Source organism: Clinocottus analis, unplaced genomic scaffold (genome assembly GCF_023055335.1).
Source record: "Clinocottus analis isolate CAN_PGR_092001 unplaced genomic scaffold, fCliAna1.0.p SCAF_8, whole genome shotgun sequence".
NCBI lineage: Eukaryota > Metazoa > Chordata > Actinopteri > Perciformes > Cottidae > Clinocottus > Clinocottus analis.
In genome coordinates, this window is record NW_027176240.1 from 8289602 (window position 1) to 8314899 (window position 25298).

Sequence of the window (25298 nt, forward strand, 5' to 3'; positions counted from 1 at the left end):
CTCTGACTGGTAATGATGCATTCCTTTATATATTTAACAAATGTAAATTGTTTTGTAATTTGTTCGTGGTGCATGGATAACTTACAGGCTGGAGGTTGGTGACATTTATGTAGATAATTTGCCAATATTGGAAGTATTTTATGAAACATTGAAGGGTGACCTTATCATTTAACACTTGTGTAGTCCATACCGCCATACAATATAATCCCCAAAAGACAACTTATAGCACAATAAAAGTACAACAGTAACTCAAGCTGAAAAGATGCAAAGTGCCATTATAACATTACTCCGCTACTTAATGCCTAAAAATATATATTCTTTTACACAATGCTGCCCCTGGAAAAAAAATGATTGCAAGCTAACTTAGAAAAGTAAACATTATACACCCACATGTTGTCAAAAAGAATCAAGTCAGTGTGACAAAGACACTGGCCAGCAGCTAAATCCATGCCTCTACTGAAGCAGTTTTAAAGGGAACTATTGCGGTTTTGGCCACTTTTATTTTCTCAAATTGTCCTGTGATTGTTCAACAGCTGGCAACAAAAAAAAGCTTTTTGACTACTTGCATTTCTACAGTTTAAAACCAAAAAAAAAAGACTAAAAATAAATCTGACTCGACCCAGTAGTATGTTTAGCCACCGTGGGCGTGACGGCGATGGCGACGACCAACAACTTTTTCTCCTACAGTGGAGGAGAAAGAAATGCTGTTACGTTGGAAACTAGCATCTTTTTTTAAATGTGATTTAACAAGCTTTGACACAAGTTACCTGCATCCCTCTTCTGCACTCTGTGTGGAATCTGGACAGAGTAGGACCCGGGTATTCCCGGTAAACCTGGGCGCCCGGGATCGCCTGCGGAGCATTAAGAAAATCTCAGACTTGCTCGTCTCAGTCACTTCACTAAAAACAGCACTCTGGTAAATAAGTTTTGTTTCATCGGACGTACCCTTTTCTCCTCTGGGTCCTGGGTGCCCTTGCTCACCCCTTGATCCAGGGCCTCCTGGAGGGCCAGGGATGGTGCCGTACGCTGCACAGGAGCAGAGGCGCAGATTCAGTTGTGATGAAGTAACATTTTTTAACTACACTTACATGAGTCTGTTTTTTTTTTTTATTGCTGTAAGGTTAAACTGAATATGTGGAAAAACATCAACTCTGTATCCTCACTTCTGAAGAACTCCATGAGGTCAGCTGTGACGTTGCCATATGAACCGATGACGCGGCTCTGACCAGCAGGTCCGACGGGGCCAGGTGGACCAGGGAGGCCTTGAACCACTCTCACATTGGCCCTCTGAGGACCCTCAACCAGATACTCCTGCAGCAGGCCTTGATCTAGAGGAGGGTAGATGAGGACTTAGATGAAGCTCATCATTGGAGGAAGATGTACTCTGATCTTTCACTTGAATCAGAAGTCCGACCCCCTTGGAAAGAATTGAGAGCTTTGGGCAAGAATTTGAGCTCTGCTTTTAGCTGACATTTGTTAGATTTAGTGAAATGAGCACAATAAAAAATATGCAGAATTAGCTATGAGCAGTTCCTCTGGTTTGCACTTTACTCAAAGATGTACAGACAAGATGTATTTGCCCTATAAATATAAGGGAGATAAATATTTTGGGTCGACTCACTCTTGATGTAGTCTGTAACCTTTGAGGCGACGCTGGAGTAGTCCAATGACTCGGTGAGCTTGCTGATATCGATGTCTCTGCGCTCTGAGCCGTATCGAGAGTCACCCTGAGAGTAGCTTTGGCTCTGCGCGTAGCTCTGGATGTAACCCGGCTCTCCACGATCTCCCTTTTGACCCCTCGGTCCCTCAGGCCCCGGGGGTCCAATGATTGCGCGCCGAACACCGTCACCTTAAAGATAAATACAACTGGTGATATCCGCACTGATCTGTGTTCACATGTCTTGAATATGTCTGTTTGGGACGTTAGGAGCTTACTGGATAGATATTGTTGAACTTCAGCGCGAATACTCTCCTGATGGGAGTTTCCATTGTAGGAAATTGATTCTCTGTAGCTGCCTGATGGACCCTGTAGTCCCGGAGGACCTTGAGGACCAGGAGGGCCAGGAAGACCTCTGAAACTGGAACCTGAGAAAGATTCAAGTCGACGTCATTGTCATTCTAAGATAATGGATCATATTCAACCTGTTATGCTTTTCATTGTTACGATACAACAGTAAATTACTTTGCTCTGTGAATCTAAGCCTTAACATTTTGTCTCAAGATTTAAGACGTTTGGTTCATTCACTCTGTGAGACTCACCCTGCAGGTAACGCTGAATATCCTCCAAGCTGTAGCCACGACCTTCTGACCCATACACAGTGGCAGTGGAGACTCCTCTCGGCCCCTGAGGACCAGGAGCACCAGGTTGCCCCGGGACACCGGGAGAACCGGGAGGACCAGGAGGACCGTGTTGTACGGCCGAGTTAATCCAAGAGCGGAAGTCTGTATCTAAGGCAAGGAAGATATAATACGTTTAAAACAGGGGTGGGCAATTATTTATTGTTTATTTAATTTATTTATTTATGAACTCATTTATGTACTCTCCGCGACAGAGTTTGACACGACTTCCCAGCATGCAGTTCTGTGGTATAATTTTGTAAATGTGAAACCTTGACTGAAGTTCCTATCCCTGAGAGCTAAGTAGCTCCGCTCAGTAAGTCTTGGGCTATTGCAGAGAAAATTAAATGTTGCTGCCTGCAGACAGTTATCAATGTGCCACCGGTTAAATGGTCTGTCTGCAAGGCCTGCCAATAGTGCCACGTCTCATGTTAATAATAATTTTTCAAAAATTAAAAACTTTATTTTAATTATCAGAATTGGAATAATTATAATACTCGACGGGCCAGATTAAAACGCCCAACGGGTCGTATATATGGCCCGCCGGCTGTAGTTTGCCCACTACTGGTTTAAAAGGTTTAGCTTTTTAAAAATGGATGACGAGCAAGTGACGAACTTTTGCACGGTTTGCCAACGGAAATCACAATGACTTACTTCTCATCAGTGCAGAATAGTCAATCGTAGCGGTAGTGAAGCCAGAACCTCCCGCACCAGAAGGCCCAGCAGGACCAGGTGGGCCGGGCGGACCTCTCGCGATCCCTCTGTCTGAAAATGACATTAAAAGCAATTGACTGACTAATGGATTCATTCGATATCACTTTCAGGGTTATTGTTTTCCTGTGCTCACCATTCATGGTTTTGAAGACGTATGTGGCGATCTCCTCAACACTGTAACTGCCTGAAAGCCCGCCTGATAGGCCTGGTGGTCCCTGTGGCCCTTGTGGCCCTGGTGGTCCTGTCAAATACCTCCTCACATCTTCTCCTAGACAAATCACAGCGGAGAGATATAGTTTAGTTCTCAAAACGTTTCTCTCTTCACAGTCAAATAAGATGAAGGGGGTACAGAGACAGTAGAGTGCTGTTGAGAGAATATATGGATCTGATACCCCTTGACTCAGTATTGTACTTACTCTGAAGCATAATGATGAGACCGCTGACTGTCAAGGACCCAGAGCCAGAGCCAGAGCCAGGTGGACCAGGTGGTCCTGGTGGACCCTGAACACCAATGCTGAAGCCTGAGCCAGAACCTGAAATCACAGAACACAGTTACTGGTGGCCCATAATCTGCTATAATTATCCCTCCAACTGCCTTTTAGTAACATACATCCCGAAGAGAAGAGCAGGCTTACGTTGCAGGTATGCAATGACACGAGTGGCGATGTCATCGATAGAGCCCGAGAAGGTTCCGGGGAGTCCTGGGAGCCCAGGTGGACCTGGCGGTCCGGGGGCATTAGAGTGTCTGCTTCTACCTGCACAGAACCAATAGCACCTGTTCATACTGGGTTCATACTGGGTTCTGCCCCCCCCCCCCCTCCTCCTGACAGCCTGTGAGTGGTGGGACCTTGCTTTAGAGAAACTCTTACTTAGATAGTCATTGATGTATTGACGCATCTCACTGGAAGAAGCGAAGGAGCCCGGCAGGCCTTGAGGGCCAGGAGGACCTGCAGGGCCTGGAGGGCCCGAGGTGACAGAGATGGAGCCTGAAGGACAAAGAAGATGATAAAAACCCTGAAGCAAATATACACATGGAAAGCCACTGGGAGCCGTTCATTCATTTACAAGACTAAAACACTTTATGTGTTATTGTGAAATGATTGTCATCATGACTTCCTCTACCTCCTGAAGAGCCAGAAACACCAGGAGCTCCAGTGTCCCCTGAGAAATAGAAACAACAAAAGCATTTTTTTGTCACGTGACGGTGACGCACACAGTATTCACTCCGAAATACGGATAATAAACATTGACAGCTTTTACAGGTGTCGACGTGCTCGTACCTTTATAACCTTGGGGTCCACGAAGTCCAGGGACTCCCGGTGGACCCGGCGGTCCAGGGATGGCGTTTCCAACGGCGTAAGACGACACTGTAAAGACAAAATAAATACACAGTTACCACACTTGTGCGTCCCACCCGTAAAGTGTGGCTCTCGTCATTCTAATGTGATTTTGTGTGATTTTGTGTTTGGGTGTTGTTGACCTCTCTCGGAGCTTCCTCGTCCTGGGGTACCCGGCACACCTGGCTGGCCTGGTTCACCTGAGACACACGTGATACCACTGTGTTACTATTGTTTCAGCAAATGATTCAATGGGAAGTCTTTGACCACAGTGCGGCTAAAAGCATCTGTGTCGTTACTTCAGTCAGAAGCACTATAAAACAAATAAGTGAGACAGTTACCTTGGTAACCTCTTGGTCCGGGAGCACCTGAAATGACGATGGAGATGTTATGATTATGTATCGCTGAATGTAAAGGACCTCTGAGAGTTTAAAGTATTTTTAATAGTTTGTTCCCTTTTTTAATTAATTTCATGTTACAGCAGTCGGTGCATTTCCGGTTGCGCTTTTATTTTGATGGTACAAAACCGGAAGTTGAAAGTGATAAACGGGACAAAATTAAAAGTTCCTTTAACGACGGTAATAGTTATTAAAAGGCTACGGATGTGTTTGTTTTAGCACCTGGCCGATGTGGGCACGAGGTTAGCATCTGTTTAAAGTTCATTTTTGAGAATATATTGTTTTAAATAGTTTTTTGTTTGTGTCAGAGCTTAAGCTAACCGACTGCTATTTCCATTTTTTCTTTTTAGTTCTTACGGTGAGTACAATAAACATTTAAGAACCATCAGTTACAGACTCCAGACTATAATTCAGCTGGGGATGCTACACTGAAACTAAACCAGGATATGTTTCTTTAAATGAAGCTAACAGCATGAGGTCTTCACAAAAGCTGATCACCTGCTGATCCTTTGGGCCCAAAAGGCCCAGCTGGTCCCGGCGGTCCCGGTGGTCCGGGATAGAGAGATCCTGTAAGAAGAGCGGTGTTGAAAAAGTATTCTGTTCCTGCTAAAGAGTCAAACCCACGTTAAGCACAAGCTAAGATTTAGCATCGTACCAGAGCTGGATGCAAAGCCTGCGTCTCCTCTGTCTCCTTTCGGTCCTGGTCTTCCATAACCTTCACAAAAACATGAATAAAGTTTGATATGAATATTATATTCACATAATAGCAATCACAACGGTATGACCTAGCGTCTATGTTAGAAACTTTAGGTTTGAGTAGCTTGAATACTTGCCTGGAGGACCTGGAGGCCCAGATGGCCCTGGAGGTCCTTGTCTTGAATCTCCTAATGGAAACATTATTAAAACAGTCAGAATGTGACACGAGCGCCGCGGGTCATTCATCAAGCATTAAAGAAGTCCTCTTTGACAATACTGCAACAAAGCATGTGGGGCTTTATTTACCTGGACGTCCAGGTTGACCCGGTGGGCCAGGTGGGCCGGGTTGTCCTGAACCTCCACTGGCACTGGAACTGAACTGCCCTGAAGCAGAACCACACACACACACACACACGTTTAACTAATGAACTGTAATATTGTGGAGAGAGACAAACCTGGCAATAAATGTAAAAAAAAGACATTAAAAAGGGACTCGTTGTAACTTCTGCTGAAAAGCGCACCTTGTGGTCACAGGTTACAACTACAGGTTAATAATAAATGTGAATATGTAAAGTGAAAAGTAAAAAATGACGCGAAAAAGCGTTGCGAATATTCGCTTTTTTCGTTGTTTTTCTTCTCTTTTTTTTTGCACTTTCGCTTTATTCGCCTTTTCACCAGAGTTGAAATATTTAAACTTTGGTGAAAATTATTTATATTTATTATTTACTTATTTTTTTTTCAGCGGTTACATAGTTGTCCCATTTATTGTATTCAGCAGATAATGTGACGCCGCAGATGGCCACAGAGGACACATGGCGTTAAGGACACCATCCAAATAAAAAAGGTACTCACTTGAGCTGAGACTTTCAGATGTTCTCACTGTTATTCCTGGTTCTCCCTGCTCACCTCTATACCCTCTGTCGCCTTTAACGCCTATGAAAACAAACAATGCAGCGTTCATGAGACTCTGATGGCTTCATATCGGATCTAAAAACCTTCCTTTACGTGCCAAATCTGCAATGACCTACCAGGTTGTCCAGGCAGACCAGCAGGACCAATGGGACCTGAGGAGGTAAGTCACAAAGTATTCTTACTCCTGATGTTGTATAACAGGGCTAAAATACAAGATACCCAGAATGCAAAGGACACCATCTGGTTGATTTCCCATATGTCAAGGGTCAGACCTGATAATCCTGGAGGACCTGCAGAACCGGGAGGACCAGAAGGCCCGGGTGGTCCTGGGATGGCGAAAGATGAGGAGCCACCTGGAAAATAGAATAAAGTGATAGTTAGATATCCTCGAATTATAATCTAATCAATGATATGTTAATATATAATGTTCTATCATGATCTTTTACCTGCGTTGATGATTCTTCCTGGTTCACCTGTGTCACCTAAAACAGACAAAGAAACATGGAGCATCAGACACGCAGATCAATAGCACCCGTGGTATTTAGACAGCAGCAGACGGCCCTCGACTAAGCAGAAGCTAACACTGTACCTTTAGCGCCGGGTCTTCCTGGATTCCCTGGTATTCCTAAAAGAAAGACACAAGTACATGTTTAGTGTTGAGAGCGTCAAAATAATAGTGCCACATAATCAATAAGAAATCTACAATTTGTGATGAATAGTGGAGTCATACCTGGTGGTCCTTGAAGCCCATGGGTTCCTACAGGGAGGGAGAGATGTCATGAATGTATCGTATCATATCATTTGCTATTGATAATGTTTAAATAGCTGAAGACCCAGTTTCATGAGAGTGGCATCAGGCTCAGTTTACCTGAAACAGCATAATCTCCAGGAGGACCTCTGAGTCCAGGTGGCCCAGCAGATCCCTGGTCACCTGAGGGTCAAAAGTGACACCTTTGAGTGATGTTTCAACTGTTAACGACTTGAGCATATCAAAGTAATATTTAAATAGAAGTATCTGTAATGCTTGTATAGTGACTTATTTACCTCTTGATCCTTTCAATCCATCAACTCCAGACAATCCTGACAACATGAAAAGGAAAGAAAATAATGATATTCAATGTCAATCTATTCGTCACTGTGTCTATTAAAATTAAGAGTAAAAGAGGTTTTCTACTATGTAATTATTTTATACATTTATATGTACGCTCTTTATCTATTGTTGTGGAAGGGTGAATATTTTTGTGATGATACACACTAAATTCAAGTAATATAAGTAATAGTTCAACATTTTGAGCAGTTTCCAGGCAATCAGCGGAGACTCCAGGAAGTTTCTGCTTCCAGCATAGAAATAGTCCGGCACACAACCCGGCGTAAAAACGTATTGCCATGTTAACATATTGTTTTTTATTATTGTTCGGACTAACAAAAGAAGCTTTGACGTGTCAATTCGTGAGATTGAGAGTTGCTGGTGTGTGAATTGTGTTTGAACAGAGCCAGGCTAGCGGTTCCCCCTGCTCCCAGTATTTCTGTTAAACTAAGCAAATTACATAATCTGAGTGTCTGAGAATTAATTATCATTATTAATTATCTGGAGCTGTGACTCACCCATTGACCCTTTAGGTCCTCTCTCTCCTGCTGACCCCTGCAGCCCTGGTAGACCAGAATCACCTTTCGCACCTTTGAGACCTGTGTCACCATGTTCACCTGACATAAACATTCATTAAAATACAGTTAGAAAGATTCACTGACCCAACATGTGCTATGAAAAACGGATGTAGTGACAACAAACCTTTAAGTCCATTGATTCCACCCAGCCCTCTGTCGCCTGAGTGACAAGAGTGACTGTGAGTAACATTGGAGTATGTAAAATGAAGTAACAATGAATTTCAGCGTATTTTTCAGCTGAACAAAGTGCTCGTGACCTACCTTTAGGCCCAGGTATCCCTGCCTCGCCACGGAAACCCTGAAGACCTAGTTAATGTTTCATAAAACAGTTTATGTCAAATGGCAGGGCGTAAATCGGTAAATTTGATAAAAGTCAGCGGACATTAAACTGACCTGGTGCTCCAGAAAGTCCGGGAATTCCAGGTGCACCTATATCATGGATTAATAATCATTAGAAATGAAAACATGAGGAACAAGAACATGAATTAACTAATGTGGAACTAACATTGGAATTAGGGCACTAAAAAGTGCAAAGAAATTACAACTTTTAATTTTTTAAATACTTTATCTACATTACTTAAAGGAATTGATTATATATATATATATATATATATATATATATATATATATATATATATATATATATATATACACACACACACACACACACACACAGTTAATTGTGGTGTTGTGAGAACTCCATCAACAAAATGAATATTTGTAATACAGTGAATAAAGATTTAAAACCAGGATTCATCATTTGAGGCATTTTCATTCTTAATTACTGTATGTTTCCACCTCAAGGGAGATCTTGTTGATTTTTTCACAAAACAATATGGAGGCATTATTCACAAGATGGCTCTATGCTGCCACCTGGTGCCGAGTGGCGCTCATACACAATGAGACAAAACAAAAAGGAAAAAAAATTGTCTGCAAGTAACGAAAAAACACAAAATGTATTCAAAATTATTTCGATTTTTTTCGTACTTACTTATTATTGTACTTACTTATTCCTCTAACCACGAGACAATAGATGTATATGTGGATGTGTAGTCATTTTATTTGACATGATCCAATTTGTTAGTTTCTTATTTTTCTTCTAATTTATCATTATTATTTATTTAACATATTTAAAATATTTTTTCTACCCTAACTTATTTTTCTATTTCCTTTGCTATCGGTGTTTCACTAATTCCAACATTATTATGCAATTATAACAAAACTGTGTGCGGCTGTGCCTCAGAAGTACAGCGGGTCGTCCCTCCGACAAGTCAAAGTGTCCTTGGGCAAGAAACTAAACCCATAATTTCTTGCGGAAGCTGTGCCATCGGTGTGTGTGCATGAATGTGCATTAAATTTGATCCTGATGGACAGGATTATATGATTAATTGAGAATGAAAATAAAGCAACAAAAAAAAATAATGTCACACACAATTAGATGTTTTGTCACAATAAAAACTGTTTAGTGATCTCACCAGCCGGGCCAGCGTCCCCAGTGGCACCTGCATGAAACAAACATGAGATTCTACAGTGACACAGTCAAGATACTCTAAATGTAATTACTCTCACTAATAAGCACAAAAGCTCTGTTGCTGCGGGGAATCTGAATCTTACCCTTTTCACCTTTCGATGCAAAGCCTGAAGGTCCTGCCTCACCTCTGGGGCCAGACGGGCCCTCGCGGCCCCTGATGCCTGGTGCACCATCCACCCCGTGATCACCTGATCAGACATTTTACACATAGATAACATGCCTCATTATTCATTCAAGCTAAGCAGTGTACTTGCATGATTTTGTTAAACTGAAGTGCTTTCTGTACCTAGGTTTCCTTTCTGTCCTTTTTGACCTTCAGGGCCTGGATGTCCCATTGCACCTGAGGTCAAAGGTCACAATCAGTAAGAATTACAATACGATGCCACACAAAAGTCAAAAGAAATAGCAATTAGCAATACTAATAATGACTAAATGAAAATATTCGTCATTTTTGCTCACCTGGAAGTCCAGGGAAACCAGAATCTCCTGTGATAAGTAAAACATAGATATGATTATGATGACAGTAGCACAGTAGCTGACAGAGAGAACGCAACAGACCAACAGAATTACAGTTACAATGAGGGATTTTCTTCCTGACCTTTAGTTCCAGAGTCCCCTAAAACAAATAACAAATACGCTTATGTTAATTAAATTCTTTTTTTTTCAGTATTTAGATTTCGTAAAATACATATTTTAATTTCACCTTTAGGTCCAGGCAGTCCTCTCTCGCCCTGCACTGACGATACTAGAAAAGCTGAAATAGAAAACAACAATTCGATGAACTTAAAGCAGGGTGTGTGTGTGTGTGTGTGTGTGTGTGTGTGTGTGTGTGTGTGTGTGTGTGTGTGTGTGTGCGTGTATTCATGTAGTCGGTATATATGTGCAGTACCTCTGTATGACTGTGACTGCATTTCAGTTCTTAACATCCGCTGGATCGTTGTCTGGAGAGAAGCAACGTCTATTTGTCCTCCGCTCACTCCGGTCCCGAAGCCAGTGTCACCACTGGAGCCACCAGCGCTGCCACTTAAAACGGTACCAGTACTGACTCTTCTGCCGACACTGCCACTTGAACTAGTACCGGTACTGCCGGCGGTGCCGCTGAGGCTGGTACCGGCTCCTCCACCAGCACCGGACCCGGTTGCTATAGGCCCACTGTCGCCAACGATGATGTCAACTCCATTTCCAGCTCCGCCGCTGCCGCCAGCACCGGCTGCAACCCCGTGTCGTGTTTTGGAGCTCGAGCCTCCACCACCACCACCTCCAACGCCAAGGTGCAGCGTGTTGTCAGTGTGAGCGGTACCTCCAACTCCAGCTCCAGCTCCAGCTCTAGCTCCAGTTCCACCTCCACCTCCAACTCCAGCTACAGCACCAGTTCCAGCTCCAGCTCCAGCTACAGCTCCAGCACCAGTTCCTCCTCCAGCTCCAGCGGCCCCATAGAAATTGAGGTCATTGGAAGAACCTGACAGCCGGCTGGTATGAGAAGAAGCCACCGAGGACTCGGCCTCCAGCGTAGCCACTCGATTCTTCAGCTTTCTCACGTCTTCGGCTGAGAAAGAGACGTCGACATTTGGGAAGATAAACATACAAGGAGGCAGTGATAAGACAAGACCATCAATCTGCAATAAATAAACTATAGTGTTTTCCACAGGTTATGAACGTATCCTCGGTAGAAGCTTTGTCTCGCTTCGACTTCTTAAAATTGTTGCTTGACTGTTGACAGTTTTGTATTTCTGTCAGGAACTACACACAGTAGTCTACTGTCTGTAGGCTACTGTGCAGGATCAACCTCATGTGATCACTTTAGTAGAGATGTTCCTCAGTACCCACTAAACAGGTTTGGGCATGTACAAGCTTACACACAAGTACAAGTATAACTCAAATCAGAGGTTGCAAATGGTTATTTTCTCATACTTCTATCAGGATAAATTCACATCAACAAGTGTCCAGCTGCAGGAAAACAAACTGTAGTCTCTGATGACCATTTCTGGAGCTGCTCCACTGACGATGAATGCCAGACCGACTTTATGGCAGTGGGACAGTACCCACAGATCAAATTTCCAGGGAGGGGATTACATTTACTCTCCCACAGCTCTTAGCAGCACTGTGAAATAGTGCTTACCAGCTTGTAAAAGCTGAAACACACATTTTATCGTTTACAAACTAACAAAAGCAGTCCCTCCCAGGCGGGTCTTTGCAAAGTAGTTTCAGAGAGTATCCCATGACTCCTAAGGTCTTATCTTTGGGGAGATTTTTTATTGTTCCCTATTGAACGACATTGTGTTGTGAAAGTAAGCCTCACCCAGTGCAATGAGCCCGAACAAGAGTCCAAGCAGGAGCAGGGAGAGGAGGAGAAGACCCAGCAGCCATTTCCACCAAGAGCAACAAGCGTCGGAGCAGCAGCACAGGCCTCCACCTCCTCCGAAGATGTCGCTTTCTTTGTGAATCTCTGAAGACGGAGAGTAGAGAGTGTGAAATCCTCATTTTCAAACACTAAAATAATCATTGTTAATGTGAATAATAACCTAAATATAAATAAATACCTGCATAGGTGGCTTTGTCTTTCATTACAACTCCAGATGATCCATCTGATGAAGAAAAAGGAGCAGGAAAAAAACATCACTTATCTATTTCTACAATCAAAGCATTTAAAAAAGAAATTCTACTCACAGTAAGAGTTGCCTGTCTCTGACTTCAGTGGCATTGTCTCAGTGTAGCTTGAAATGAGCTTCTCTTTCTTCATTGAATCTCCTGATATAGACCCTGTAAAAGTAGACATATATACACACGCTATTGTATATAGTACTACTTGTATTGTATTTATTGTGTTTAAATGCAGAACCAAAAACAAATCGAGCAAAGACGAGAGAACATACAATATTAATAAACATTGTGATACAATACAAGTAGTCACAACACGGAGAGAGTAAATAGAATAAAAATAAGTAAGTATGTATTCAAGAAAATATCTTCAATTTAAAGAGAAGAGGAAGAAAGACAGAAGAGAATAAATAGTACTTGTGTTAAAATCTGTCCCTAACGCAACAAATGCATATTGATAATAGTACTTTAGATCCTATTCTGAGTTTAAATTATCTATACAATCTAACCATTAGAAACACTTGTGAAGGTTAATTAAAATTCACATGAGGTTGTTGTTCTTCTTTAAGAAACAGTATTGTTGGCTTGATGGTGAGACACAACGGGATCAGGTCTGTCTAACAGCCTCCAAGTGATCAATATCAAGGTGGCATGGTATACTGTTATTTAAAACAGAATAATTGTACACTGTAGATGTTGATGTGGAGAAATTGGTCAACAAAAAGTTGAGAAACCCATACAAATGTGAAAGAGTTCAGTGTTCCTCCAATAGGGGCCAGTAAGTAGCTGACTCACCTCCCATCTGAACGCTGCTGCTGGAGAACTGCTTCCCGCTGTCTTTAGCCATAATTAGCATTTCTGCATCCCTCTTGGCTGGAACGTTCTCCTTTTCAGAGATCAAGAACTTGTAGTCTTTCTTATATGAATCATCACTTTGGGATCGAGTGGCTGAAAACAACAAAAGGAATCGTTTAAGTTTGAGAATTGTCTTTGACGGCAGTACAAATATTTCAAATTATATTAAAAATATTGGGAACTTACTTGAAGAGACTCCAGTGCCGATGAAACCCCCACCATTTGACGAGTTCTTCTGGACGCCATAACCTGTACAATATAAACACGCCAAGTTAAACACTTAATAAGGAAAGAAGCTTTTGAATGCAAAATATGTAGGATGTTAGATATAGTAGGAATTTACAGAACGTGCTGCCGTACCTCCAACGGAAGAGTTTACGTTGCCTCCACTCGTGGTGAGCACAGTGGGAGAAGTGGGAGCCAGATTATTCTGGAAGCCGTAAACTGTAAACAAAAATGCAAGGTTTAATTTGATTAAATAACATACAATATCACACACACACAGGTTGTTGCACATGAATATTCACAAAACAAGAAAAAAAGAAGAAAACCAATACAGGGACACAAATAAAGTAAAGTAAAAATGAATAAAAAAAAAAAAACAAACAGAAATAAGTGTTTGCTCATTTGTATATATATATATATATATAAATATATATATATATATATATATATATATATATATATATATATATATATATATATATATATATATATATATATATATATATATATAATAGCAGATAATATAGTCACTAAAACATTCCTTTACTACTTTATTACAAATAAGAAGACATTTCACCTGTAGGTAACTGGTAATGTTTATTTTTAAGGGACGCTTGGTCTCACCTGACAGGGACGAGGGGGAGGTGAGGCCGAGCGGCGACGTTCCCCCCGACATGTTGTTGTTGCCGGGCTGGGACGCGTAGCTGCTGGTGTTGCCAGCGATCACCGTGGTGGAGGCGGAGGGCAGGGTCGAGGTGGACCAAGAGAAAGTAGGAAGTGTAGCATCCAGCGTGTCATACTGACCTGATCTCACAGCTGTATCGTACTGGGCGGATCTTACACCAGTGTCGTACTGGGCTGATCTTACACCAGTGTCGTACTGGGCTGATCGTACACCAGTGTCGTACTGGGCTGATCGTACACCAGTGTCGTACTGGACTGATCGTACACCAGTGTCATACTGGCCTGATTTCAGACCAACATCGTACTGGCCTGATTTGACACCAGTATCATATTGGCTTGATTTCAGAGTGATATCATAATGGCCTGATTTTACACCACTATCAAACAGCCCAGATGTCAGGCCGGTATCATAAAGGCCCGATGTGTCAATGGTTTGGAACCCAGCTGATCTCACACCAGAGCCAAATGAAGTGGAACCTGCAGGAAAGAAAAGACACAAATCAACACAATGTATAGTGTGTTTAACCTTTATTCATGAAAACATGTTGATATATCCTTTATGTGTTGTCCAAAATGAGTATTTTATTTTTTATTTGTGCAGCGGGGAAGTATTTTAGGATTCACTCAGATGTAATGGTAATACATGAGAGGCTATTTTAAACCGCACATCTGTAGGAGACAACGCGTCTGTGCATGTAGAGTATGTGCATGTGCTCTGGTAAGGGTATATACCCGACTGGGAGGCCACGGAGACAGTCTTGGTTTCCACGCTGGCCTTTTTAGGGACAGGCAGGGTGGTGGAGGCACTGGAGGAGCGAGTGGGGCTGACGCTGCAGGAGCGTCCCTTCAGCAGCTTCTTCACGTCATCCAACTCCGTCCCTGACGTTGAGAAAAAAGGATTTTTTCAGGCTTGAGAGCAAACCAGGTGACAAAGTTTGTAATGCTTTCATTTCAATAGGGCCTACATAGAAATACAGATTGCCTACTGCACTCTGCCTTTGGCTAATCTTCTGGGGGAAAAAAGTATACAAACAAAATATGTTCTTTCATTTTCTTCCATTAAAAAATAAACTTTATTTTGATCATTTACAGTCCATATATAAATTAGATGTAACTCTGCTGCACTTGGTGGCTTTATTATAATACATGTAATACATATATAATATATGTATAGACAGTATATATAAGTAAGAGTCCAAAGCTTTTATGGAAGTTGCTGAGATCTGCTAAGCTAGTTAGCTTTAGCACAGTTTAAACTAGGTTAATTTTACTCAATCACGATTTACTTTTCACGATTACTGTTTCATTCATAGTTATGTCGATGAACTAACTAAATCAATACATAAACCGCGCTTTAGTTTGAGCGAAGGCTAGCCACTATCTTACAAGCTAGCGTACTTAGCTGTAGAGTTAGCTTACTCTCAGTGGCAAGAGAGTGCATTAATATAATAATATAGTCTAAAATCTCAATATATGAGAATATATTACTCTTAAAAGTGTTCATTCATAATCTGGATTTTACCTTCAATACTTACAGTATATATGTGCAGTTATAGCTAACCTCTATTTACTTGACTAGCTACAAAGTTTTATCTGAGGACTTTGACGTGTAATGGAGTATTTTCTACTCCTATGTTGTTTGGTTGTGCTGTGGATAAAGTTACTAGTCCGCTCTCTCTTTGAAAGTCTGGGTGGCTGTGCTGGATTACAGGACTGGGCTCAGTTGCGGGGTCTGGTGGCAAGCTGCTTAATCATTTTCAATAAACTCTGGGCTTTCACCCCATCAGTCTCTCCAGTTTGTAGATTATCTTTTTTGTGAAGGCGTATACGCTTTTTACCAGTAGAATCTCTGCCCTCTTTTTACATTTAAGTGTTGGTAATACTCAGTTTGCACCAGCTCTCAGTCTACCTCAGTTTTGTGAGTTTCTTTATTTGGGTTCACTCAGATTGCTCCCACATGTCAAGACTGCTGCAGTCAGTGTTTTATTACCTTTTATTGTATCTGGTGGAGGTGGGACAACCTTTTTTTAACCACTTTAGCCTACTACTGGGCAGTTTGATGTGAAACAAAAACAACATTTTCCCCTGAAATGTAGTGAATTTAGTCTGAAGTAGCATAAAATGTAAAGTAAAAGTTCCTCAAAAGTGTACTTGGGTCGACCTTCAGTACCAATTCCATTCCATGCTCTTAGATTGCTATTTCTACTAAAGTAAATGTAATAAATACTTCTTCCACCACTGCATAATCTGCACGATAGCAATCTGAGACCCGGCTGTGTTGAGGTAGGTTGAGGTGGCACAGAATGACTCACTGTTAAAAAATGCAAATTGTGTGATTGCAGTTATGCACTTCCGTCAGCAGGGGGAGCGATCAGCGTCTGTAAAACTCTATCAACTGCTTTGCTTTAAAAGGGTGGTGCTGCAAACAGTGACTCATGTGTGCCATTGTTGCCACCACAAATCTGGCCATTCACTTCTTCCCCCACATGATCACAATGCAAACAAACCAATGATACTCAGAGTTTGAGTCTCACGCTTTGCTTTGTGCTGATGTACTGGACACTTTCGGTCTGGGGGAACTGCACATGTGTTCCTAATTGAGAATGCATGGACATAAACATCCATGTCAGAGGTGGAAGAGGAGGAATGTCCTCTGCTGAGCCAAAGCATCTGAAAGCATCCGAATTCAAAAAAACATTCTGCTCTGAAGTGACCCTGCAGAAGAAAAAAACTTTCACTTTCCATGTGGTACTTCGAATGAACACACTCAAATAAAGATGCTTTGTTGCTTCGTGAGGAATGACATAACAGCAGATGAATGAATGTGTTTCAAGTGGTCTTACATCTGCTGGCAGAAGGAGAGGCACTTTGCAATCTGGCTCTGATCTGGCTCTCTGGAAAGAAAATCACACACACACAATTGCAAAAAAGAATCCTAAATTTAATAAGAAAGTAAGCGTAGACAATTCAGAGTCAGATTGTGCAGAAATAATAAAGAGAAGAGGGTGTGTGTGTGTGTGTGTGTGTGTGTGTGTGTGTGTGTGTGGGTGGGGGGGGGCAGTTATTAAATACCTCTGCTTTCGCTCCTCCCTCTTGTGCCGCTGGTGCCTGGAAAAAGAAAAACAGACGAGGAAAAAAAATAATCACACACACAGACATGTGAGGATAAACCTAAAAAAAATACTGTGTGATCATAAAGTATATAATCACAGACAGCTGATAATCTCACTTACAATAGATTCCATAATCTTTGCGCGTGAACTCTGGAGAGGAATTGCCACTTGAACTTCCTAGAAAAGAAAACACAATGGCAACAGAGATTATCAACGGCACCCTCATGAATAACCGTTTCCTTAACTTTTCAAGCTTCTGTTTTTGTTCTCACCGTCATAACCTCCTGAGCGGCTGGATATGTTCTTCCTCTCCCGGAAGACTGGAGACAGACCTCCTGCTGAGCCAGCAGTCTGCGCTCTCCTGGCACCACCCGACGAGCTGGACCTGACCTTTGACACCGAGCTCACGAGATAACTGCCGCCCCCTCTGCCGCCTCCTCCTCCTCCTCCTCCGCCGCCTCCTCCTCCTCCACCACCTCCGCCTCCACCTCCTCCGCCTCCTCCCCCGCCTCCTCCTCCTGCACTTCCATACCCCCCTCCGTCAATGAAGATCCCCCCTCCATCGCCTCCTGAGGAGTCGCCACCGAGGTAAACTCCTGAGGAGGAGCTGAAGCTGCTGGTGTTCACACCTACAGAAGCTGGGGGGATGATGCATGCAGGTTATTTTTGATTTCCTGCAACCGGATCATGTCCACACAAACAGGAATATGCCTGAGTCACATTAAAGTGTCGTGGAAATAATTTTACTCACTCGTAATTGACAGTATGCCAATTTGAAGCTATTATTACTCACTTCTTTTTACTTACTTCCACTATACTACTTTTCTGCTGCTTTTACTGCACTATGTTCACAGACAGCTGCAGTTACTTTATCATGATCTTCATACAAAACAAGACATATGATGAGAGTATGAGGTATCGTGCATTAAACTACCCAATACGTTTATATATTAATAGTAACGCTGTATTTTAAAAATCCCATTATTCGTTTATAATTTTGTATGAATTTCGTGCACGCATCTACAAACTTAAGGAAACAGTTACTTCCGATTAATTAGTTGTGTTAGGTTTGTGAGTCATTGATTTGCAGAGGAATTTCCATGAGGGAACAATATTAATCACTGTAAACACTAATCCCTTGACACCCAAGTAAATGTTTATTAATTATTTGGAACTTGACTCACCATATACGTTGAACTTAATGTTCACCTGTAGAAACAGTTTAACATGTTGCATGTTCAGCTGACCTGCTCTGACTATAAGACTATAGGTTATTGTGTGTGCCGATTCAATATTGTGTCCATGTTTCTTTTGATGAGTGCCAAAAAACACAGCAGTTCCTCTCAAGGAAATCACGGGAAGCTCTGGTCGAGGCAGTGTTCAGATACTATCAGGCCTCAGCTAATGATGGTTTTCATTATTATTATTTCCTCAATTAATTGACTGATTGATTGATGGATGGATTTTTTTTTAATGATAATAATAGAAAGGAAAAATATATAAATCCTCACATTTGACAGGCTGGTCTTTAAAAAAAAAAAAAAAAAAAAAAGCTGATCATCACAACACTCCTAATTATGCTCAAATTATTTAGATTGGATTATTTAACTGTGCAGTAAATTGTGTCACCTTTAATTGTGCACAGGTATATTGTTGGGTAGTTTAATCCTTAACAAAGCATTATAATGTATAACCTCTTCATACAAGAAGAAAATGAATGCAGTCTAATAAATATAGAGAAGAACTTGAAGTTCTTAAAAACTGCAAGTGATGTGAAACAGAATCTAAATCAGTACTTCTCTTTCCTTCTCCTGGAGGTTCAAAATACAACATCTCAAAACATGTCCGAAGACGAACCCACAACTTCCCAATTTTGGATCACGAGTGGAAATTTGCTCTCACATGAAGAAAAATAAGTTCCACCGCTGTTCTGGGTTAAGACATTCTTCTCCAAGCCCAGCCCACCAGCACTGCTGGACATATTCCTGTGATTTGATCCGCTGGTTCCCTCTAGCAACGAGAAGACACACGGCCAAACAAGAAGGAGCTGTTACTCATCGGGAACTTCCTTCAGGACTCCTCGGCTATAATTATTGTATTATGAGTTTAGTTTATAATTGAAGTCAGCATGACTAGAAGAAAGAGACACTCACTTGGTGGTAGAGAAGTCAGTCTGGACGTGGAGATTACAGTTTCTCGCACAACTGAGCACACGGAAAACAAAGACGAGATGATTACTGCATTATCCTGAGAGTTACCTAAACGTTCTGAGTGTTGAGTGACCGGCGCGCTGATGATGTTCACGCTTCCAGAGTTGAAATAATGTGACTTTGATTGATGCAGTGTTGATGGATTTGTCGTCAGTGTGACACTGTCACACAACTTTCGGTAGCAATTTGTAATATAGGCGATGTTTATATGTTTTAGGTTGCCAGGTTAAAAGTATATGCTATGAGTGAATTAATATTCTCATCATTATAAGAACTCTTATCAGACGGCAGTCTCTTTATTAATAATAATGAATGACTTACATGATCTGCTGTTGCCTTTAATTGAACCAGTTTCAATGATTATTATCAATTCCTGCATCTCACTACTGTATTTTATTAGTTAAACGGCACTGCAACTCACTCCTGTATTTTATTAGTTAAACAGCACTGCAACTCACTACTGTATTTTTCTTTTTGACTGTTTTTTATGTGAAGCATAAAAAATCACCTTGTTGTTGAAATGTGCTAAACAAATAAACGTGCCTTCCATTGGCTTACAAACAGGTATAACTGTAGACTTAATGGTGTATTAGCACGTTAAAAATCCATAACTTTTCAGTAATTACTTGACTATTAATGATTCCATAGCCAGAGAGATTCTCTACAACCTGCACACTTACACGTTGTTCTTGTCATCAAAGGCCTGTTTAATAACACAATATCATAATTAATGCGCTAACTATATGAAGCCTTAGATGCAGCTCATAAACTCTTTATAACAAACGCCTATGAGAAAGTGCTTCCAACATGTCTAAATGTTGAGACTAATCATGTCTAAATGTGTAAGTCATTTTAGTTAAGGTTTTTTCAGACGACGTAATAAATTATTGTCAAATTTAAAAACAACTAAAAAACACAAACATATATCTTACATGTCAGTCTTTTCTGGGAGTGACACAGCTGTGGTTTTTACAGACACACTTGTTTCTTTCAGCCAGATCTAACGGCCTTTATCTGCAGATAGTTTGCCCGGTTGTCATTGAGATTGTTTAATTGTTATTGTGAGATGAAGTATTAAATAATAACTAAATCATCTCCATGAAGTGGTTCTCTGTCTTTTTTTTGTTAAACTACTGTTACTGTTACTACTACTATAGGCAATAATGAACCTTCAACCCAAACTTGGTGTTGCACGCTGTGAACGTATACGTGTGTGTGTGTGTCTGGCCTTTATAGTCTCATAATACTCGGCAGTTAAACTCTTTGCTAATTATCAAGAAAGGGTTGGCAATTCTTTAAATATAGTTTGTAAATAGCATATATATGTAATAATATGTTGCGTTTATAATTAATACTATAACACCTTTCCTCCACTAGGAGGCATCTTGTTCTCCAGCCGCAGCCTGCAGAAGTTAAACAGTTACAGATAATATAAATTCCATTTCAGTTCCACGCTGCCTGCTCGCTCCTGTCGTCCTCCTCATTTCCCACTATTTTTGGGACTTTTGTGTGTTTCAGAGTCGAGGTTCAAAACTAAAGGCGGTCATGTTGATGGATGCCGTTGCTCCTTGACTTTGAAACAACCTCCAACAAAGTCCAGGAGAAGCCAAATTAGCATGAAAATCATCTTAAAACTTATTTCGACTTTTTTTTTTTAATCTTCCAATTGCATATACGCTTTTGTGTCCAAACCCACATTATCTTGTTCATCTCTTTTCCTTTCACTCTTCTGTAAATAACTTGTTTTGAGTGAAAGTGATGCAAACAAAACGTTTTATTTTAAAGTGACATACAAAAAAAGAGAAAAACATGAGGACAACGGGGTGGCTGATTATATGTTCCTCTCAGTTAGTACAAACATATAATCAGGCGTTCCTTGGCTTCGTCGTCCTTCTCCGTGTCAAAAGTCATTAGGGCAAGATGAGCGTCCCTCCTACATTCAGTTATGACTACATGGAGGAAAACCTGGAGGATGACTTCACCCTGATAGCGAGGAACAGAAATGGAACCCGACACCAGTGAAGGCATGCCATGAGGTTAGAGATAGGAAGCCCCCGAGAGACAAAAGCATCACCCAAGAAAATAAGTGTGTAGTATGGTTTAAGAGTCCGTTCTACTATTCCAATCTGTCTTTAAGCTTTCAAATGAGAAGTCATATTTGCATATAACTTACCACAAAGAGGTCTGCATTGTTTTTGGAAAATGTTTCCATTATGTTTGTGTGGCCAGAGACATTTCAGTGGTGTGTATCGCAAAAACTCTGCATATAAAACCCACGTGATCTGCATTTGTACAGCTACAAGTGTGAAAAGGTATTTATAACTCGTGTTTACATGGGAAATTCCTTTTAAAAAACATCATGAACAAATTCTGAAATCTCACCCTTTTCTTCTGACAAGCCTCCTGAGAAGTCCATCTGTCTCGTTAACTCGTCCATCCCATTATATCTGGTGAGATGATGATGATGATGATGATAAAACGTTGACCACAGTCATGTATACTGGGCCAACTGTTGTTCAACGTCTCTTTATTCCTTGACTTGGTTTAAATAACACTTTAGCAAACATTTGATAGGAAAAAGGGCACAAATGCCAGTTCTAATACTCCAGTAATTATTTGGGTTGAAGACGAGCCCGTGTGAATCTGATGTTTACTGCATCAACTTGAGATGTCATGCCACTGAACACCAAACAATGTCATCAGTCACATGATTGACATTTTAAAAAAAACATAATCTAATATTTCAGTGGTTTCAATTTCCCTTAAACATCCTGCTTTCACTGATCTTGATGAATACGGACACTGTCCATTAGGCCCATGGCATATTAGCTATAAGACATCACCTCTACTGTATTTAAAAATGAACAACTTTGTCTGGATGTTCAAATGTCACATGAACAATGGAAACCACACGAAAGGGCCCAGAGCTCATAAAGCATCATTTATAGATTTCAATAGACGTTGTATTCACGTAGTGTCCGTAAAGACTAACAAAAGAACAAAAGAGCAACTCTGAATCCTCTCACCACACCCTTCCAGCTAAGGTCATTTAAGAGCATGTGCTGCATTGACTGCACACTTTCATATCACATTAAGAAAATAAAAAGGCAGAAAGACTCAAGAGAATGGCATTTTCCACTTTTCCTCATAGCCTGGGCCACTAAAACCAAAACCTAGCCTGTCCAGTGCATTATTCATGGAAGTGAAAGTTTCTTTCAGCTCTGAGAAAAGTACAACTTTAGTGAAAGTCTCTTAAACCACATTTCTGAACACATCTATACTGCTTCGTTTCATCAAAGCTTGTGACTAACTATTACAACCCGCAACTCATCTGCTCAGCAAATACACAAGGTAGTTATCACAAGCTGCTGCTACAGCTAGGTCAGGTAATATATTTAGAAGGATGCAAATAGCACGGCAAAAATACATGTAAAACTATCCTGAGATCACTATAACAGAGTATTTCTATAGATACCACCGGAAGAAAACGGATCTCAAAACTCCCTCCGAGACATCCCAGACAAGCAGTTGTTTTAATGGGAATATAGAGGACTTTGCGGAATTCCATACTACAAAGCCCATAACTAGAAAGCCCACAAAAAGACGTTGACAGCCCATCACCAAACTCCCAGGGTGCAATTAGTTAGTGCGGAGATGCAACAGCCAGCTAGAGGAAAAAACACCCGCACCATGAGGAATACACAACTTTTTATATATATAAATATATATATATAAACGTCCCCAGGTTATTCTAGTGTACTTTATGTTGTTAAATCCATACCTTCAGCCAGCTCGAACAACAAACAATCAAATCCCGATTCCTGTCAAGATGGCCCGACTGATCCCGTCCACTGGAGAGATAATGTGTGTGTATGAAGTTGACGCGCCGTGGTGGGATGTTCTTAAAGTCCACGGTCCTTTTGTTCCTTTTTTTTTTTTTTTTACTTAACTTTCCCAGGCGAGTCAAAACAGAGAGTTGGGCTCAGGTCCTAGCCGCGCCCATCAAGGCTGGAGCTTGGCAAGCAGGTGTAGCAGACGGCACGAAAAGCTGAATTTAAAAAAGAAAAAAAACAGCGCCTGAGGGAACCAATTATCTTGACTCACCTCTGCAGAGACAGCTAGTCGACTGTGAAAAAGAAAAGTGGTGAACTCCTCCTGCTGCTACTGCTGCAGCTTGAGTCGCCATGCACTCTTCCAAAGTGGCAAAGTTTTGTGAGGAGGTGGGATGGGAAGGAGTGATTTGGGAGTTGTTTTTTTTCTTCTTTTCATGGATTTGCGGGCGTGCAACCATCTCATGTTCATGCGGATCTATTGTGTGCAGCATTCGCTTGCAGCTGGAACAAATCTGGTGCGCACATGTGGAGTCGAAACCGAACAGTTAGACTGTATGTTTTGAGGCATTGTGTAAACACACACTTTTTCTTCCCACACACTTTCTGTGAAAAAGCCTCATGCAAAACTAAAAATACTATAAAAGTATTTTTTTTTCTTTGTTCAAAAGGCTGATCAGCATGTTTGTGCAGCTGTTGAATGATCAGTTTTGCTGCTTACTGTAGAAATCACACACCCATAAGCATTGTTTTTAACTCTCAATGGTCATAAAAGTTCCCTATCCATTCATTTGCATTCATGCCATTTTGAGCCAAATTGGATGCTTCATTCCTCTGCTAGCAGCCACAAGCGCCAGTAAGATCCCTGACCCACCACACCCAGTGTAGACATCCACCCACCATGCATGACTCACAGCGAGCATGACTCCAATCTGCTCAAATGATGGAAAACAAATGGCCCCAAGGACAGTGTAACGGAGAAGGAGCTGCTCCCCTCACATCGATGTGCGAGCTTGAATGATGCCAAATCTAACGGAAAGGGTCTGGTTTTAAACAACAGATTCCAGGAGGGTGGAGAGAGAAAAAAAGGAGTTGACTGGTTTGTGCAGCCCTTTTGTGTTCAAACACATGCACTCAGTGTTTGTGTTGAGGGTAATAGCTTGACCACATAAGGCCTCGGCAGCTGTAAAGGTGCCCAAATTCGGTTCACGGGGAGTGCGTTGCACGGCAAAGGAGGGTTCTTTTAAGGCTCATCAAGATAATGTGACACACATCTATGATTCAATGTGAGAGTGTTGTAAAGAAACCAACAGTTCACCTCAGATGAACCAGCAAACATCACTCATTACAGGAGCTGATGAATAGATATCTTGTATTGTTTTTTCTTCATGACTGTTGTTTATAAAGGAATCAGTGTGCTAAGCTTGATCACAGTCTGCTGAACCCGCCAGCAGGAGTATCGTCTCTGCATTTGTTTATCGTTAACTATAAAATATAATTTAGGAAAACTCAACCGGCTGGCTTGACATTGAACAGGTATTTTGGATGTTGATATTTGTAAAAAGACAAAGCTGAGGTTTGTTTAATGAATGTCCCACTTTGTTCTCAGTTAGGCTGGTAAACGTCTCGAGGAAAATCTCTCCAGCAAAAAGAAACAACAGCATTTAATAAGCTCCAGGGGAGCAGTCTTTGTGTGTGGTCTGAGGAAAGGCAGCCTGACTCCTCACTGCATTGGATCTGGATTTATTTACCTGGATTTTTTTTCTCCATATTTAGATATTTCATATTTAGAAGATCAGATCAGAAAGATCAGAAACTTTTTTATTGCCACGTGAGGAATTTGTCCTGGCGGAAGGTGCATCACAACACAACAACAACAACAACAACAACAACAACAACAACAACAACAACAACAACAACAACAAGAGCAGCAACACCAAAGAACATTTAACTATACAAGAGAAAGTATGAAATATTTGGCTTAAAATGACATAGAGACATTTTTGAAGAGAGCATATCACAATTTATTATATAAGTTATTTTCAGTTGATTTTCTCACTCCTCAAACCGGTTACTCAATTTGATGTGAAATCATTTGATTCTCTTGATTGACAGAAAAGTATAATCAGCAATTATTTTAATCATCTCTCAATCATTATAGTATTTTTGTTATATTCCAAATATTCCTATAAT

General features: G+C 41.1%; 1 protein-coding gene across 1 annotated transcript; it reads right to left on the reverse strand.

Moving 5' to 3' along the window:
* Positions 1 to 7: 7 nt before the first annotated feature.
* On the reverse strand, positions 8 to 23370 carry col17a1b (collagen, type XVII, alpha 1b). The gene is made up of 56 exons (XM_068568758.1): positions 23057 to 23370; positions 21658 to 21722; positions 19219 to 19269; positions 18968 to 19075; positions 17539 to 17703; positions 17338 to 17490; positions 17186 to 17242; positions 17025 to 17060; positions 16796 to 16846; positions 14685 to 14831; positions 13893 to 14429; positions 13404 to 13487; positions 13230 to 13292; positions 12984 to 13136; positions 12258 to 12350; positions 12131 to 12175; positions 11890 to 12036; positions 10480 to 11136; positions 10294 to 10344; positions 10189 to 10206; positions 10050 to 10076; positions 9877 to 9930; positions 9674 to 9778; positions 9535 to 9561; positions 8453 to 8488; positions 8321 to 8365; positions 8184 to 8219; positions 8000 to 8098; positions 7439 to 7474; positions 7263 to 7325; positions 7125 to 7151; positions 6984 to 7019; positions 6841 to 6876; positions 6667 to 6747; positions 6511 to 6546; positions 6335 to 6415; positions 5789 to 5866; positions 5620 to 5670; positions 5442 to 5501; positions 5285 to 5353; positions 4730 to 4756; positions 4532 to 4588; positions 4332 to 4418; positions 4174 to 4212; positions 3921 to 4037; positions 3687 to 3806; positions 3468 to 3584; positions 3185 to 3319; positions 2992 to 3102; positions 2260 to 2448; positions 1936 to 2085; positions 1622 to 1849; positions 1164 to 1328; positions 946 to 1026; positions 768 to 851; positions 8 to 681 (listed from the first exon to the last, which is right to left on the reverse strand). Exons 2-56 carry the CDS (start codon positions 21710 to 21712, stop codon positions 632 to 634), a joined length of 5511 nt encoding a protein of 1836 aa, XP_068424859.1. The 5' UTR covers positions 21713 to 21722; positions 23057 to 23370; the 3' UTR covers positions 8 to 631.
* Positions 23371 to 25298: the final 1928 nt, after the last annotated feature.